Source organism: Solanum tuberosum, unplaced genomic scaffold (genome assembly GCF_000226075.1).
Source record: "Solanum tuberosum cultivar DM 1-3 516 R44 unplaced genomic scaffold, SolTub_3.0 scf00148, whole genome shotgun sequence".
Classification (NCBI taxonomy): Eukaryota; Viridiplantae; Streptophyta; class Magnoliopsida; order Solanales; family Solanaceae; genus Solanum; species Solanum tuberosum.
In genome coordinates this window covers 143,607-162,131 of record NW_006239071.1, presented here as the reverse complement: position 1 = coordinate 162,131, position 18,525 = coordinate 143,607, and the positions used below count along the sequence as shown (strand labels likewise).

The following is an 18,525-nucleotide window of genomic DNA, read 5'->3' as shown; positions in this document are numbered from 1 at the left end:
TATATCCATTGTACCTCACATTTGTCATTTTTGTGGCCATTTCTCCCTCAACAGCCATTTGTATGGTTTTTGCGCTTATTCAGCAAAAACCCCTCTTGGAAAGGAACAACATCACAAAGAGGAAAAAAAAAAAAAAAACTGGTATATTCTGTCATTGCATTGCGTAATGCAATAAAAAAAACTTTTAGATATATGAACCTATAGCTCCTTCCTCCTAACCATCTGTGTCTTCTGTGATTCTTCTTTTTCTTACCCCTGTATATCCTATTTATTCTTTATCATTTTTTTCTGGGGAGAAAAAGAAGATGCAGCTTTGAGTTTTTACAACATACATATACTTTTACCTTAAGTAACAAACACAAAGACATATTGATCTATATCATTGAAATACATATGATAAAACATTAATTAACTAGCTATAAGCGCTATCTGTTGGATCCTGACTTCGAACAAGGCAAGCTACTCGCTAATTTGTCAGGTACGTACTAGTTAGAGATACCTTCATTTTTACCTGTAAAAATATGGAGTAATTTTTTTTCTCATAATCTCAAAGATAGGCAATATGTATATTGGTTATAATTATTCCAACATTTTCATGTGATTGAGTATTTCAATATATAGGTGTAAATCAGTGGTGGCCCAAGCTAATTAGTGGCCTAAAGCCCAAAAATTAAATTGGAGGCCTAAATTTTAATTATTTTTTTTTTATGTATCTAAAGATTCATAGTAATTTCTTTATTTTTAATTTAAAAAAAATTGTTAATGGTCTTAAACTAAAGATATATATATTGATCATGTGGTCTTAAAAATATTATGTGGAAGTTAAATTTAAAAATTGTTTCATAAAAAAAACATTCTTTAATGTTTCGAAACAAACTAAAAAAAAAAGACAAATAAATTAAAATATTTTATTTGTTAAAAAAGGCTTGCAATAATTTTATTATTACTAAAAAAAAATTAGGCCTCAGATTTTGTGACCTAAGGCGTATGCCTCATTTTTAAAGACATTGAGCTGGTGTAAATCATAATGAATTAATTAGAGAATGCATTTTAAAATGTAATTGTAGGTGATAATGAATTGTAAAACTAGAAAGTAACATAAGATGGCATTGTGATGTAGGATTCAGCAGGCAGGCAGGCAGAAGAATGTTGAGAAACCGTAGGCAAAATGGGGGTTCTCCAAGATACACATCTTCTCCAACGAGTAGTCCATCAGGTTCTCCACGAATAATAGTAACTCGAAGCATAGGTGGCTCTCCTACAAGTCGTCATGAGGTGGGAGAGATTGACACCAGATCACCTTTTCAATCTGTCAAAGCTGCTGTTACTTTGTTTGGCGAAACTGGCACTTCTGGTTGCTCCCCAAAAAAGGCTACTAATAAGCCTATCAGCACATTTAAGAAATCAAAAACTGCTGAAGAGGTATTCATTTTGACTTGATTAATATTACTGTATATATATATATATATATATATATAGATACTGTATGTAATTTGTAGAGGGTGCAGGAGAAGGAGAGTCAGCTTAACTTGGCCCTGAGAGAAGTTGACAGCTTCAAACAACAGATAAGAAGCACGGAGACTACAAAAGGCCATGCTCTCCGCGAACTCCAAAATGCCAAGACTACTTTGCAGGAGCTCACAAGCCAGCTCCAAACATTATACAAATCAAAGAAAGCAGCTCTTCAGGAAACCCAAGCTGCGAATGCACGAGCCACACAACTACAAGTTACTATTGCAGATTCCATGCAATCTCTTAGAAAAGCTAAGGAAGAAGCCATATTCCACTCTCATCTACAGGAAACTAATAAGGGGATTCAAGTCTTACAAGAACAACTTCACAATGTCCGTGCCTCAGATCTGGATTCTTTTACCAAAACAACTTCACAGCTTCATCTTACTAAAAACACATTTCAAGATATTGTCGCAGAAGAAAGGTCGTTAAGAAGCCTAGTGGATTCCCTTCAAGCAGAATTAGATACCTTGAAGGGCCATAACTCTCAATTTAAAGTTAAGGCAGATGAGGCAGAAGCCCTTGCTGAGAACTTGCGAGTAAGTCTTGATAACAGCAAGCCAAAGGGAGATGCAATCCAACAGTTTACTTGTGAAGCTGTTCAGTTTCTAAAGGAGGCAGAGGAGATGAAGAAGAGGGTGGAATCAATCAGACAAGAAGCTGTCACAGCTCAAGTTGCAGCCAATGAAGCAGAGGAAAGACTGAAACTTGCACTAAGAGAGGCTGAAGAGGCGAAAGCTGCAGAGACACTCGCAAGTGATCAGATTCACCTAACAGAGGACGGAAAGATCAAATTAGCAGTTGAGAAATACAAAGCTTTCAGCAAAAAAGTCGAAGAAATCAGAAATGAGGCTGACACAAAAGTTGCCGCTGCCATGGCTCAAGTAGAAGACATCACTGCCAATGAAAAGGAACTTCTCATGAAGGTGGAGGCAGGTCTAGAAGAGAAGCAGGACATGGAAGTTGCAATCAAGGAAGCTTTGAAGACGACAGAGATGGCTGAGGCAGCCAAAAAGGCCGTTGAGGGCCAATTGCGGAAAAAATCATCAAGAAAACGAAGCTGGAGAATCTTCTAAGAGCAAAGGAAGATTTAAAAAAAAAAAATCAAACTTCCTGCTCTCCCATACGGGAAATTTGTTCTTTCTTTTTCCGTTTTACGCTGCCTGCATTTCTGTTAATTTCACCAATTTGTTTGCACTATGTATAAAATGTCTTTAAAACACTTTTTTGTTCCAATAATTAGTATAATGCCCACAAAAGACAAACTGCTGCATATTATCAAAAAAACAAAAAAACACATATCCTCAAACCAGCTTTCAGGATTGTGCTGGACATTATTTATATCATAGTGTCAATACATAAAAGGGTCAGCATCAGTGATGGATAATTTGTATTATTAATACATGTGATGACTAGTAAGAGCTCAAGCAACATATGCCTCTATGTACATCTAACATAAAAATAATAAATGTCAACCGCATTTCCCCGATACATACTTGGTATATTGAAAATGCCCCTCGTGCAACTATAACATATAAAATTTGAGTGAGGCTTCTAATTAGGAGAAAACCTCTGCTATACTGCTCGAGATATTAATACTATACTTGCATGAGCATCCAGAATTGTCAGCAGGTAGAGTGCATAATGACCCAACCTCTTATTATCTATGCTCGATGATCATTGATATTAAGGTCATCTAGTGATTGAGCAAGCCCATTTTGCTTTCCAAACTTTTGAAATTCTGATGCCAACGTCTGAACAAACTCAGTCCCCTCAGTGACAGCATCAGGAAAATCCACATGGACAGAGCCCTGTTTAACTGGCCGAACAGGTCGGCGAAGCAATGCCTGCTGCTTTATGTAATCATAAAGTTGCTGGTGGAATGGATGATCCAAGGAATAACAATTTTCATTTGAGCTGCCTGAGTATCTGGAAGATCCAGAACCTTCTCTCCGGCAAAAATGGGGCAGTGACGAATAGTCCATGATCTACACAAGTTAACAGACCAGACAGGGTTAGATCTCTCAACAACTCTGTAAACGAATAACACAATATTATTCCTTCACAAGGTAGTGTAGTGGTAAGGTCTGTATACATTCTACCCTCCCCACTCCCCAGACTCCACTTGTGGAATTTAACTGGGTATGTTGTTGTTGTTGTTGTTGTAGTCCCAACAGATCAGTGATACCAGAAGTTGTTTATCCAAGTGGTTATGCCAGACTATCAGGCAGTTACCATAGAGGTAATTATTTGACAGGTGACAGAGGCAGCATTATTCCTACTAGTTACAAGTTACAAGCATCGCTTGTTTCTCTAAACCAGTGTTTGGATGGGCATAACATTTTCTAGTAACATGGAAGCCCAAATTATAGTCCTCTTTTTTAGTTCTCCACCCGTTTTTATAATCAGAAAGTTATTACTACATCCTCATAGAAGATAAAGAAAATGACAACAAAACAATTGTAAAAGAACTGCTACCTTCAATAGATCATCCTGTCCACACCCTGATAAAACTTGAACCTTTTTTCGAGTTCTCTCCTGCAGAAGAGGTTTGACTACCTAATGAATTCATATGTTACAACAAATTAGATAATTGAAATAATTGATAAAACAGTAACAAAAAGGAAAAGGAAAGAGAATTGTATTGTTTAAATAAGAGACAAACCTTCCAACAAGCTGAAAAGATATAGGGAGCGTTCACAATGTAGTATGCAACTACCTTCTCCGGGTAATTAAGGTCATCGATGGAGGAAATTATAGTCAATAGCTGAATGATAGCAATAACATTCAGTTAGTCTATATCTACAAGAACAGTTCCAAGGTACTTAAATAAAGATATGCATCAGTCTATATGGTTAAACATAGACAGAAGTCTTGCAATTACAAATTCTTCTGCAAAAGAAATATCTTTGTTCTTTGCGCTAGGCGAAAGTTGAAAGGAAAAAAACCTACATAAAAGTGAGGGATTCTACATCAACAATCAGCAACCATCGAAATCTTCCCCAATTTAACAAATCAAATAATACTGTGTTAACTCCCATATTGGTTGATGAAATGGGTTGTGGTCTCCTTGTACGGTATGGGGTAATCCTCCCCTCATTAGCTAACTTGTGGGATTGAATTAGGCCAAAAGACCATTTCTTGACATGCTATCAAAGCCAGACTCGTCGATCCCTGTTGTTGTGTTTCTCAATATTGTGCTCTCATACTATATCATCCACACTCTAGTTTTTCGGTCCTAAGCGTACCTGAATGAGGGAATGGGTTGTGGTCTCCTAATATGATCTTGGGTAAGCCTCCCCTCATTAGCTAGCTTATGGGATTGAGCTAGACCATAGTCCATTACATCATATTTTGAAAGAACATAACTAAACGAGATTAGAACTTTTGAGGGAATATACCTTTATTTGGTTTAGAGCTGAAAGTTTCAAGCCGGTCATATCTAAAACCTTCAGAGATTTGCTGATATGTTTCCCATTCTTCTTACTTGCAGCAGGCTGTGACACATGTATCAACTTAGTAAAATGTAAGAGATTAAAGCGCGCACACACATACACAAAGGAAAGTGATTTATGAATCCTTTTTACCAGAACCACACGATCGCGATATTCATTAATCTGAATGTGTGATTGCACATAATAATGGACCTGATATAAAGAACTCAAGTTACTATTTATATTAGCAGAACAATAGTCAAAATAATGAAAGCAATAATTAAAACATGGAAAACGGAAGAGTTCAAACACTCAAACCTCCCTCCTAGGTATAAAGCAAATAAGGAAAAATGAAAACAGGTTTAGCAATTTAATATCTATATATATGCAAACTGTTTGCAAAAAAGTGTTGCAATTGGACTTGACAATAAATAGCATCAGTCTTGATATGGATGGAATTCTTGTTTTTTGCCTCTGAAACTAATCCAAGCAGTAGACCTCCATTATTATCCACAAATCAAACATCCATTACTTGACAACAAGTTCTTGAATAAGTAAATGCACATGAAATATTATAGCCTTGAGAGAAGATAAGAATCTTAACGACCCTTACAGATGCTTTATCATATGTGCTGAGTCCTGCACCAAAAGCGAATATTGGAAGGCCCTGAAAAAGAGGGAAATGGAGTTCTCAAAAAGTTATATTAAGTCCATAGGATCATCAATAGAAAAAGATAGCTATAATGTGTGTCACGACATTATTTCATGAATGGGTACCTCTTTGGTGTAACCTGGCATTCCTATTAGTTGAGAATCACGAATTGCTCTGTAAAGCTCAGTAGGAATGATAGGTTTCTGAGATAACAATTACAAACGAATCAACATTAGATAGTAATTTGCAAAGTAGCCAAGATACATTCAATTTCAACTATAGTAAGAATATACTAGGATAAAATACAATTAATTGTGTGAACCGAGGGTCTATCAGAAACAACCTACTCAAGGTTGTAGGGTTAAGGTTAGCTTACAGTTGGATAAAATACAAATAATTACTTAAGCCGAGGGTCTATCAGAAGCAACCTCTCAACCTCCTCGAGGTAGGATTAAGGTCAGCTTACCTCTCAACCTCCTCGAGGTAGGGTTAAGGTTATCTTACACTCTATCCTCCCCAAACCCCGCTTATGGATTACATTGGTATGTTGTTGATAAAATACAACTAATTCTTGAGTAAAAGAATGTACATGGTATAAATACAACCAGTCCTAATGAAAAAGTATCTGTGTCATGTGCATACGATTTCCTTTTGGAACAGGCAGCAATCTCGTGAAAAGATTTCTACTGGTCTATACTATACCATTATAATAAAACCCACACCTGAAGTCTTGTCAGGATTGCGAGGAAAAAATCTTGCGAAACAACATTTATCATAGCCAGAGTGTTACGCGTAAAGTAAAGACTACACTTGATATAGAGAGAAACCACTAAAACTGATTGTTGCTATAACAAGGTTCCATAATACTCACCGCTAAAATATCATCTATCTCATTTTCGACCCTCCAAGTCAAAGAATCAACCAACTGAAACATTTGGAAAAAAAAAAGGAGGAGATCTTTTAATAGACAGTATCTATCAGCTGGCTAAAAAGTTAAAATCTTAAATATAGATGTTTGACCATTTTATGGGCATTTGCAACATTTCCCTCTCTTGCTGTTAGGAACCGCAGATATGCGTCCCTTGTACATCCTTGATGAATATTCTGCAAAGTAGTGGACACTGGCATAAATTAATTTGTGAGTAATACAGAAACTGGGTCAACTCATGAAATACAAGTCAAAATTAGAAATATGATGAAGTGAATTAATAAGAGAAAGAAAATTAGTGAGAGAACCTGAAAAGTAGTTTTGAGTGCTTCATCAACTGCTCAGAAAATTAATGGGGTTAGCAATTAGCATAGCACAGCAAATTAAAATGATGATGAAGTTCATATATATGAACATACATACATGTGTACCTTGTTCCATTAAAGCTTCAAACTGAGCGATGGCTTCTTCTGAAATCACACACATGACTACAGAACAGAGAAGAGAGAACAGAATGAATGAAGAAGACGAAGAATAAAAGTAAGTAAATGGATCCCAAGGTCAAGATTCAACGAAGGTATGCTTTTACTTTTCTCTCTTCCACCCTTTTATTTACTTCCCCCACCCAACCGACACTTCAACGAATACAATACTCAACCAACGTGACTCTAGTCTCTATTGACATGCCAAATACACCACTTGTATTATACTTTTTCTATTTAATTCCTCTAATTTATAATCTTTGTTTTTTATTTCTTTTTTCTAATTTTCACAGAATTTTAAATATAAATAGGTGAAAAATTCTAAACTGTCAAAGAAAACGAGAAAAAAAATAATTATAACTCTTGGTCAAAGACATATTTGTTGTACAAATTTTACAGATCAAAAGAAAAAAATTAAAAAAAGAGAAATTTCGTAAATAATAATTATGATAATAAAGAAGAGAAATGAATATAAAAAATTTAAGAAAAGTTTAGAAATAGAAGAAAGAAAGATGAATTCAAGAAAAAATAATAAATTATAGTAACGATGATAAAATATATAAAAAATAATATATTGTAATAAGGATACGACGAGAGATAAATAAAATATTTGAGATGTATTTTTATTTTATTCTTACAAAATTTATAGATAAAAAGCCAATTAAGGAAAAGTTTCATCAATAATTATAAATCATGATAGTAAAAAGGAGAGATAAATATGATTTTTTTAAAGAAAGAATTAAAAAAGTAATAAATTGCACACTCCCTCCGTCCACTTTTAATTGTTATGTTGCGCTTTTTGAAAGTCATTTTGAGTAATTTTCAAAGTTGAATTAGATTACATTAAGTCGATATTTTAAACAAGAAATGTAGATATTCAAAAACTATACGAAAACTACTATAAATTGTTATTTTTTGCATATCAATATGAGGAAAAATTACATTATAAAATGTTAGTCAAAGTTCTTATAGTTTAATTTTTTTTAAAAAAAACTATGACAATTAAAAGTGGTCGGATGAAGTAGTAGTGATGAGGAAAGATGGAAAATACTTAATAGAGTGTAATAAAGGTGAGAAAAAGATTTTTGAATATATATTGTTATTATTATCATTATAAAATTTATAAATCAAAAGAAAATAGAAGTTCGAAAACTGACAAAAAAGATAAATAATAATCCTAGCAAAAGTGAGGTATCACATCATTCTTTTGTCATTGAGCTTTATATTTTTCTAGATTGTAATATCAATCTTCAATTACAACCTTAAAATAAGAATCGAAATATAATTTTTGAATCATTTCTTATCTTCTTTTTCAAGAGAAAGTGATGTCTGCAGTCAAAATATATTAGTATGTATTAAAAATTAACTGCAAATATATTATAAATTATTATGGTTGGCTTCACTAAAAAGGAAGTGATGTTTGCAATGTATATCATAAATGTATATTCATGAATAAAATATGTATAATATGTGTCCTATAAATTGTTGTGGTTAGAATGACTAAAAAAAACGAGTGATATGATGTTTCTATTATGAATGTATTATAAGTATGCCTACATCAAAAGTTTTTTACCTGAATTTCAAGTATTTAAATAATATTTAAATTAGTTTATATTTTTCGAAATGTATTATATGTTTTGGAGTAACAAATATCGAATTCATAATAATGCATGCTCTTGAATTCAAAATGTATTACAATTGTTGTTTATAATTAATACTATTTTGACACAATTTTAATACAATAATTAAATATTCACACCTTCAGACCTTTAAACCTTCAAATATTCAAACCTTCATCAAAATCCTCCAATATAATACAACAACAAATTTGCGATTATAAATCAAAAAAATGTTCTTCGATTGATACTTTATTTTCTAGATTTTGTAAACTATTATCGTAAAACTCAAAAAAATGCAATAATGGACTTTTTTTTTTACCCTCCCTAGGAGCTCCCACCCCTTTTGCTCCCTTGGTGACTCGAACTCGTAACCTTTGGATTGGAAGTGAGGGGTGCTTACCATCTGAGCAACTCCCTCTCGTCCAATAATGGACATTTTACATTGCTAAATTGAAAATTTTTACGAGTCATCTAAAAAAATTATAGAATTAGAGGACTATGTAGTTGAAAAAAAATATTAAATTAATTGTTGAAAAAAAATCAGTTGAGATAGTGAATGTAGACAAAGAATTGTGATTGAGATGAAGATGGGGAAGAGGCGTGAAAAATACGGACTTTTAAATTGCTGATATTAATTTATTTAGAAATAATTGCTATATTGGTTAAAAAAAATTTAGTGACACAAATGGTAAATACTTTTTTAACACTTATATGTATGTGATTTTAACTAATATTTACTCAAATTAAGGATAAACTAAAATAGGGTTAAAATAATTCACAATGTGCGAGTAATGCTTTATGTTGGTCCTTAATATATTTCATGATTGAAATAGTTGTTAAGTATAATAAAAAGTGTTCTTTTTTTTTTGTTAGATCATGTTTGACATTGCTGTTGGGAGGCCAGAAACACTTATTTTGACAAAAAAAAATACTTTTGTTGAAAAATTACATGTTTAACAAATCAATAAAAGTGTTTTTAAATGGAAGCATAAGCATTTTTTCTGTTATTGGGAAGAAACTAAAAATTTATGTTTCTTAAAAAAGCATAAACAAAAACATTTTTTTTAAGACTACAATATCCCTTTAATATATACATATTTACCTATATGTCTCTTATTAATTAATTAACATATCTCATAAGTTTGGTTAAATTTCTTTTAAGAATTTTATTTTTTATTTTTATATAATAATTTTTGTATTTTATTTTACGTGTGTATATTATTATTTTATATTTTATGTATTATTTTGCAAAATTAGAAAAAAAGATGATAACCATATTTTTGTAAGATCAGAAAAAAGAGAAAAAACATAACAATTAAAGATTCTAGCCCTCCCAAAAAAAAAGGTATAATATAAATTAAAATTTTAAAATCATTTTAATTTAATAAAAATAAGAGTTTAATTAACTTATTTATAATAAATATTTAAAATAGTTTCTCTCTATAAAATAATCTTACTATTACAAGTACATTAATAGTTGTCCTATTTCGTGATTTTACTCTCAAAAACACTTTTTAAATAAGATCAGTCAAACGCAATTTGCTTATGAAAAACATTTTTCAAATGAATTAGCCAAACACAAATTATTTTTTTCAAAAGCATTTTCTCAAAATAAATTGTTTTTAGCAGCAATGCCAAATATGCTCTAATTTAATCATAATTAACATTCTTATCAGGGTGTTTAAAATCGAACCGTAATCGATAAGCCAACCGCAAAATTGACTTATTGACTTATTGATATTGGGTTATCGAATAAATGGTTGGTGAACGGATTATAATTTTATAATTAACGATTTATTGGTGTGGGGGTGGATTATTCTATTTCCTCAACGGATAAACCGTGAATCTGTTAAGAGTTAACATATGTACACTTTTAACTTAAGTATATTAACATTATTTAATATTGAACAAATTTTAGGAATAACAAACATAAAAATATAGCGTTTTATAACTACAGTTTTGCTAGTTTGCTATGGAACATCTAATTTATAAATCGCAGGCATCTAATTTGTATAAAATCGCAGCGATTGTATGTGTATATCAGTTAGATAATTGCTATCTTTCAAAAACATATGCTATCTTTGCTAGCTTTCAAAAACATATGTTATTATTGATATCTTCATCGTCCTTATTTGTGAATTAACTAACATGTAACAAAAAGAAGTACATGAAAGTGAGATATATTTCATTCTCAAGTCTTTCTTTTTATTTTTATGTACTCAGACATGCTTTCTTAATTATTTATGTTCGTATTATCATTCATCAAGCAAGTATGATTAAAAAAAATATCTTTGTAATTCTTGAATTTCTAATAGTCAGTTTTCCAGATATAATATAGTTTGATAATAATATTTGTTAGATTTCAAGAAATGATTATTATTTAGTATTGTTAGTACTATTTGAAAAAATAATATACAAATATATTACGTATTGTTTAAATTTCTTTCTTTCTTTCTTTTGATATAATTATTTTTAATTAGTATATGATATTTTATTTATTCATTTTTTTATTCAATTGGTTGCATATGATGAAGAATTTGACATATGGAGCAAAATATGATGACGGATCTACTTGCAAAGGAAGATGATAGAAGGAGAAAAAATGAAGCATAATTAGAGATTATTTTTGCTAGATTTTTTTTTTACTTTGACTTGTATTAGCAACTTAGTTACTTTGCTAGAATTTTTTAAATTTTGATTTGTATAAATAATTTAGCTAAATGTATTGTCAATGCTAATCATTTGATCCTTTACTATTCTACTTTTTCTTTGTTATGAAGCACAATCAATATAATTATCCTATTTCAACAACAACAAAAAAATTATGATGATTAAGAGTTTCATTTTTTTTATACTTGCAAAAAAGTAATTGAAAAATAAAATATTAGTTTCATGATGCCAATTTTTTTTGCGTGTGTAACAATATGTTTTTGTCACCGTTTTTTTTGTTTGAAATATATTTATAATTTTTATGCAGTCATCAATTATAGCTTTAACATTTATTTTGAATTAATAATTTGCTATAATGCATAATTTTCTCTTTAATATTTTTCCATAATATATAATTATATATTATTAGTCCTAAGGCCTTAAAGCTAAAAACTTAAAAACCTATTGACTATCACATTACTAATTTGATTTTTTAAAAAAACTATTATATTACTATCAATCTTTGAAATATAGAAGAATTTTATAATTTAACTTCATTTAAAATAGGGAAAATATGTCATTTTTTGAAGATGCGTTCATGGAGAAAAAAAAGGTAGAGATTAACCAATACACCATTCGATAATCGTCCGATAAGTGCTAATTCATTATCGAACCAATCGATATTTTATAGATTGGCTAGTGAATTAGTAAATTTAAAATCGTTATCCGTTAAGCCAAAATATTCATCCAATCTTATTGTACATTAAAAACTATCTCAATCAAGTAAAATATATTAAAAATCAAAATAAATATAATTTCTTATTAATAAGGTGAAATATATTAAGAATCAAAAAAGAATTATGATCTATTTAAGAAGTGGAGCAATCTAGCGCCCTTCTCCTTCCGCACTGACCGTCTTTTCCCTCCATTTGATTGTCACGTCTGCGGCGGTTTTCCTGGGACTAGGGTAAAGGGAGGAGGATATTAATATAACAAAACTCGACAGTGAATGAATGAGCTTACCTATGCCCAGAGATAAGATATCTTTGTCGGGATTGCTCGAAATTGAAGGCGCTTTTAGGGTTTCGGTTAAACATTGGTAAGCCACTTTGCACCGAATTAGAAAATAGGTTTTGAAGTCGACTCTTTTGAGTAGAGTTGTTACTTCGTTTGCTTTCCAGTATTTCCTTTTCAATGTTGGTATGACCTTGGTGAATGGGCATGTCTGCAAACACCGCACAGGGTTGCCGGTTTAATTATGCATTGCTTTTATTTCTAGATGTTAGTAAGCATGGTTGCCATCATCTAGGACACATACATTCTAAATTTTTTTGTTTGTTTGTTTTGCCTTTTTACTTTTTCTAATTCTCGGAATTATGATTAGCTTAAATTAATTTTAGGGTATTTAATTCTTGGAATATTCTCATATCTTTGGTCTGTTATGCATTATGCCTATTAGCTTTTACTGCCATATTATTTTAGTTGTTGCTACTCCATTATTAATTTCATTATTATAACTAAAAATTAAGCCATTTAATGTATTTTGCATTTCAGTTCAAGCTGCGCATCTTCGTGGAAGCAGTCATTATAGGATTCTCAAGGGCTGAATCCGTGTGGTAAAAGTAGAGGCCTTGACAGAAAGAGGAAGCAGGTCTGTGAGTGGAGACAGTTATGGCTTTGGTAGAAGCAGTTAAAGTAGAGCCTCTAGCGGTTCTAGATAAGGATGAGGAAGTTGAATTTGTCTGGGGTAGAAAGAGAGGTATTGGTGGTAAGAGAAAGGAGGTGCAGTTTTATGAATCTTTTACCTATGATGGTGTGGAGTATGCTTTATATGACTGTGTATACATGCACAAGGAAGGTGAACTTCCTTACATTGGTAAGATCATAAAGATATGGGAAAATCCAGACAAGTCTAGGAAGATAAAGATCCACTGGTTTTTTCGGTCGACAGAGATCTTGTATCACCTGAAAGATGTAAAGGTAGCTGAGAATGAAGTATTTCTTGCCTCTGGTGAAGGCACAGGTTTGGCCAATGTTAATCCTTTGGTGAGCGTCATAAAACTGCTTTATCTCATTGTGTTTTCTTTCTGTCTGCTTTTACCTTATATTAAAATAGAAATTAACTGTGTAGAGTTACTTAAACCATATTGTTTTATGTATAGCAGAAACTATCTTTTAACCAACTGCTTATGGTTAGAGGAGTTCAATTTATGTCCACATCTAATGCAATATATATCTATTTATTGTCCACCTCGTCAATGTTAGTAAAACTCACTCAGTTCTTGTGGAGACGCTTCTGCTTATTTCTACTTCGTTTAGGTGGATCTTCAAGGGAAGATGGGCTTCTTATTGAGGTGATACAACACAAATTAACTTGAAACATATGTTATTACTGCCATCTTTCTAACTTACATAGCGGTTAATGTGGTGGAAGATGAACAACCAGAAGGAAGTCTGAGATGATTTATTACTTGCTGATGATGACAAAGCAGATGAACCTGTAACAATAAGTACTTCTCTATGAAGTTTGTCTAAAATGAGAGATGGGAGAAGCTAGCAGATTGATCTCTCCTATATTCCTACGGAATGCCAATTCTGTCCCTCCTTGTTGCCTGCCTGTCTGCCTTTTTACGTAATTTATCCTCTTTATTGAAAGGCTACCTCTTTCTAAATGATTTTTTGTTTGGGTAGTTCTTCTCGACCCAAGAGAAGGAAGAAAAAAGGGAATGATAAGGTGGGTGGGTGTTGGTTTGAATAGGCAAGGGGCTTCTGAAAGTTAAATATAGGATGAAAGGAGTAATTTTTTTAGAAACAAGTTGCTTCTTTTGCATGATTAGTGCAAAAGCATCAATGGCAGCCAAGTTGCCTAATTGTGATGGGAAATCATTGTTGAAAGTATGGGAGTCGAAAAAATGAATGAAAGGAAAATGGAAGGGGAAAAAAGAAACTTAGAAAGAAAAGCGGGCGAGGGGTTTTATTAGGTTTTGGAACAAAGACAAGAATAGAATTGATTCCTCTTTGCTTTAAGATCTGGCTGGAGCTTTTCTTTTTACCATAAGGGTGGGGTCTGATTAGGTTTGGGAACAAACTTACAAACAATAATTCAATAAATTTCTCTTTGTTGAGATCTTGTCAGAGTTTTTTTTTTTGCCACAAGGGCATTGAAGGTTTTGGTAAGCACCTGTGCTTGCTAAATATACACATAATTCAAATCGAGCGTGTACATCAATTATGCTGACGTGGACGACAATTAGGTGTTGCACGACCTCATCTTCCACTCCTCAAATTCTTTATGACTTCCATTGACGGTCGGTTCCACTTCTTTTTCTTCTTCACCATCACGAACAAAATTGTCACTTAAAGTAGAAACCTATCAAATCCTAATTCTTTTTTTTTTTTGGGAATTGGTACTTCTCAATTTCTCCTCCTCTTTCTCCACCATTGCCAACCTATAATTTCCACATAAACCTATTCAAACCCCTCTTCTCATTTTTCCCCACCATTACACACCCAAAAGATTCAACCAACTAGCAAATCCAAACTCTTTGTGATTAAAGCCAACTTGTGTCAAATTTCAAATGACCCATTTTCTACTTGTTCTTTTTCTTGTTGTGCGCTCTCACATCTCTTGAAACAATGAATGCCTATCCCAATGACAAAAGAGAAGTAAAAGATTTTCAAGGTCAACAATTGCAGGAGATAAATGAGAAGGACTAGGATTAAAAGAATGGGTTCTCAATTTTGGGTTAAAAAATGGTTTTACCATGAGTGGTGTTCAGAGCTTCTTTTCTTAAGGGTCAACATTGATGAGCGATGAGGTCGATTTCTCTGTTGGGATTGTTTCAAAACATTAAAGGTCATTTGGATAATTATTCCAATGTATCTCAACCTTTCTGCAAGTTCCAATTTAAAAGATTGGAATTGACCATTAGAAAACAAAACAATAGCCAACAAAACTAATTCTCCATTGAAGTCTTTTTTAATGAGCATTAAACCAAACAAAGAGTCTAATTACTAACTTCCTTACCGATGTAACTTCTATGAGACCAAAATGTGGATGCATGGTTGATTGTTTGAGTGATGGGGAGAAAAACTTCCAAGTTGAGTTAGTTTGTTTTTTCCTATTAAATCCTTTTTAATATGTATTCTTTATTGTTGTTCATGTTAATCTTGTTAGCCCATGGTACAAAGACCATACCTCCCTCTTGCTATTATAAAAGTTAACAAGAGAGTTGAGATTATACAATTGCGAGTAGATAAATTCTTGTGAAGTCACATAAATGCTTTTCATTTTCTTTTGGACATCATAGTTACAATCTATATATTTTCACAATAACAAAATAATTAGAAGAAGTTGACCAAGGGTAGTGGTGATTAGGCTTTTATTTTTAATTATTGAAAGAGAAATCTACAAATCATTAATGGAGTTGGAATGTATTAGATGACATGAACATGACAATTTGGAAACTTTCATGCTTTTAATATGCCTGATGTGCATGTGCTTTTGCCACATCAACAATCTGAAAAGGCAAGTATGTATGGCAAATGGCTAGAGGTATTATATGTGTTGTTTTGCATCTTTTGGACAACTTTTTATTATATTTCACTTTATTAAAAAGTACTTATCATGTGTGGTTTTAACAAGTAAAGATGTTAAATTGGACTTGCTATTGAAGGGGTGTTAACCTGGAACCTATTATTAAAAGAAGTGTTTAACTAGGACGTAGAGAAGTGAAATCAGGAGTACACTTGTATATAAGGTTACAATACAACCCATGTACTCTTTTGTGATATAATACAAAGTCACCAAGTTAAAAAAAACAAAAAAAGTGTTAAACTAGAGCAAGTCTTAAGTTAGGGGTTTGCCTTTTAAAAACGTGCAAGTTGGACTGTTAATTTGTGTATTGAGCCTTTTTTTATTCATTTAGCGTTGTTGTCACCCCCGAAGACATTTTTTTTGAACTTCCTTTGTGACTCATTAATGGACCAATAGGATTTGAAGAAATGTAACTTTTCATATCAGATATGGCTTGATTTAGTTAGAATTATGTCTTGTCGAGGTAGATTAACAACATATCCAGTGAAATTCCTCAAGTGAGGTTGGTGTTGAGAGGTGGAGTAATTATTATTCTTCGTTAAGCAAGTTGGGTTCTACTTTATGAATGTGTCACTTCATTTATGCTCACCCCAATCTTATATTATATGAAATAGAATAAAAAACAATAAAGTTCTTTGTATTTTCTACTAGTAATGGCATATAAACTTCTAACATGATTAGAACACCCTGAGCACCATGGACACTCGACATAAACAGAAAATCAGGCAAGGGAAGGGAATAATAATGGTCTCTCGAAATGCCCACTCGTGAATCTCGACAAGCAGTAGGTGAGCAAAATCAATCCTGTACCCAACCATCACACATGCAACCATCACTGCCCGATCTAAAGTCAAGTGGTTATCTGCCATGACGGGGTATAGTCGAGCACGTACAATAGACCACCAAAACATGGTCAGGAAATTCAACGAGGCCTTCTTGATTAGGGCTATACTGTGTACCCAATCGACATCAACACCTTGCTCGGTGATGTATCTTGCTACCTATTTGAGCAAATCTTCCTTTTGAGACGCGTCCTTCATCGCATTTTTGTTTCGGAATATATGCATTCCGTAATCAAACACAGCAGTAAAGGCAATCTGCTTGTAGGTTGGTCTATGGATGAACTCGTCGGTTGATACGCCCAAATTACACTTCCCAAAAGAAGAATAAACGATTGTTCAAATAAAGAACCTAAACATAGGTTAGGGTTGATCCCACGAGGAATGAGGTCTAGAATTAGCCTAATTGATTATTAGTTGTACATTTAGTCGAGTTATTTCCGTAATCGGGGGGTGGTGGTGGTTTGTGAAACAAAAACTTGAATTAATGGTTGTAGTAACAAGTAGGAGATTGACTGCTTGTAAAATCAATAGAAGATAAAACTAGGACATTTGTGTTCTCCACAAGTTCATAACACAGTTAACCTTATAGTAGTAGCCTTGTCTAGTGTCTAGCATGCAAAGTCGGTAAGTTAGGTATCTCCTAAGTGGATGGTCGCCCAAATAATTGAATTTCATCACGCAACTTTGGTCGGTCTACGGGTGTATGCTTTACTAACCCTTACCCTTGACCCTAGATTAGCTATCCCTGGTTCGTTCAAGTTATTAGATGAGGGTTGGTAACATCAAATCTTCGTTGTATAATCCCTTTTTCCATTCGTTACCCCTTTGGTCAGGCAAGTAGGAATAATGCGACTTCTAACGTAGGCCTTTGTTAAAAAGCAATCAAAGTGAAGAGATAAACAATACATGCATAAACACTATTCAAGAATTGCTAGTTATTAGGTTTGCGTTAATTCCTTATGGTTCCCACAACTCTAGTTGTGGATTTATCTACTCATGCTTGGGTGATCACAATTCATATTAATTTTGTTAAGATAAATCATGCACTTACAATTAAAGTAGTTGAATTCCGGAATCTTGAATTGATGAACAAAAGATGTAATAATAACCAACGATTCTAGAATTAAAATGGAGAAGTGTTTAACAATTTAATTCTCAAAACAAAGCTCCAAAGTATGATTTGTCAGTCTTCAAAAATAAATAAAAAACGAATATTTATAGACATCTTATCCTAAATAAAGTAGACTAAGAAAACATAGGAAAAGTAGGATTCGACAATCGCTTCTACAGTTCAGGTTCTACGGCTCGTAGGAACCTTTCGTGGAACACAACTTCTTCAATATTCCTTGGACTTTTCTATGGACATATTTTACGACTCGTCGAACTTTGCAGGACCCGTCCTGGCTACTCGTAGTCCAAGTTCTAGAACCCAACATCTTTGATCTTTTCTACGACTTGGACCTACGGCTCGTAGTCCAATCTCGTGGTCCCATACTTAGCTTCAAAAATCACTGGGCCCTTCTACGACTCATACCTACGGCTTGTAGGTCAATTCATCAAACCTCAAAATCTGTTGTTTCACTGTACACTCTTCAACCCGACTAGCCAAAATCTATTTTCCTGCAAAACAAAGATAAAATACCATCAAATCTACTAACAAGTGCGTAAAAGACATGCAAAACCTCAATTTTAAAGCATTATAAGTACCGTAAATACGCAGTACATCATTGACACACGTTACTCCCTAGACTCATGTAACTTTGCATACAACTACTTTGTGCGGTAGTACTTTTTTCCTCAGTTTTTAAAT

The 18,525-nt window shown here is 32.8% G+C and overlaps 3 protein-coding genes across 11 annotated transcripts in view; 2 read left to right on the top strand and 1 right to left on the bottom strand.

Moving 5' to 3' along the window:
- Positions 1 to 980: 980 nt before the first annotated feature.
- LOC102583542 (WEB family protein At5g55860-like) lies at positions 981 to 2,786 on the top strand. The gene is made up of 2 exons (XM_006352253.2): positions 981 to 1,422; positions 1,509 to 2,786. Exons 1-2 carry the CDS (start codon positions 1,147 to 1,149, stop codon positions 2,586 to 2,588), a joined length of 1,356 nt encoding a protein of 451 aa, XP_006352315.1. The 5' UTR covers positions 981 to 1,146; the 3' UTR covers positions 2,589 to 2,786.
- Positions 2,787 to 2,813: 27 nt separating this feature from the next.
- Positions 2,814 to 7,185, bottom strand: LOC102582983 (phosphatidylinositol/phosphatidylcholine transfer protein SFH2). Of its 5 annotated transcripts, none has more exons than XM_006352252.2 (11): positions 6,958 to 7,185; positions 6,835 to 6,863; positions 6,619 to 6,702; positions 6,470 to 6,523; positions 5,724 to 5,801; positions 5,560 to 5,613; positions 5,100 to 5,159; positions 4,914 to 5,009; positions 4,178 to 4,279; positions 3,991 to 4,050; positions 2,814 to 3,500 (listed from the first exon to the last, which is right to left on the bottom strand). In XM_006352252.2, exons 1-11 carry the CDS (start codon positions 7,010 to 7,012, stop codon positions 3,177 to 3,179), a joined length of 996 nt encoding a protein of 331 aa, XP_006352314.1. In that variant the 5' UTR covers positions 7,013 to 7,185; the 3' UTR covers positions 2,814 to 3,176. The 5 variants fall into 5 exon arrangements, with proteins under 5 accessions (XP_006352314.1, XP_006352313.1, XP_015166375.1 ...); XM_006352251.2 differs by having other exon boundaries at positions 3,991 to 4,071; positions 6,958 to 7,184; XM_015310889.1 differs by having other exon boundaries at positions 3,991 to 4,071; positions 6,619 to 6,719; positions 6,950 to 7,183.
- Positions 7,186 to 12,153: 4,968 nt separating this feature from the next.
- Positions 12,154 to 18,525, top strand: part of LOC102582649 (uncharacterized) — a 28,502-nt gene continuing 22,130 nt past the window's right edge. For all 5 annotated transcript variants that reach the window (XM_006352250.2, XM_015310884.1, XM_015310888.1 and 2 more), the window contains exons 1-2: positions 12,154 to 12,375; positions 12,831 to 13,322. In XM_006352250.2, the coding sequence (XP_006352312.2) occupies positions 12,948 to 13,322 (375 nt within the window). In that variant the 5' untranslated portion in view covers positions 12,154 to 12,375; positions 12,831 to 12,947. The remainder of the gene's footprint in view (positions 12,376 to 12,830; positions 13,323 to 18,525) is intronic.

Coding starts and splice junctions, on each gene's coding strand:
- LOC102583542 (XM_006352253.2), top strand. CDS start 1,147: ATGTTGAGAAACCGTAGGCAAAATGGGGGTTCTCCAAGATACACATCT. Junction 1,423..1,508: donor AATCAAAAACTGCTGAAGAG/GTATTCATTTTG, acceptor TAGAGGGTGCAG/GAGAAGGAGAGTCAGCTTAA.
- LOC102582983 (XM_006352251.2), bottom strand. CDS start 7,012: ATGTGTGTGATTTCAGAAGAAGCCATCGCTCAGTTTGAAGCTTTAATG. Junction 6,703..6,834: donor CACTCAAAACTACTTTTCAG/GTTCTCTCACTA, acceptor ACTACTTTGCAG/AATATTCATCAAGGATGTAC. Junction 3,501..3,990: donor GACAGGATGATCTATTGAAG/GTAGCAGTTCTT, acceptor TAACTTGTGTAG/ATCATGGACTATTCGTCACT.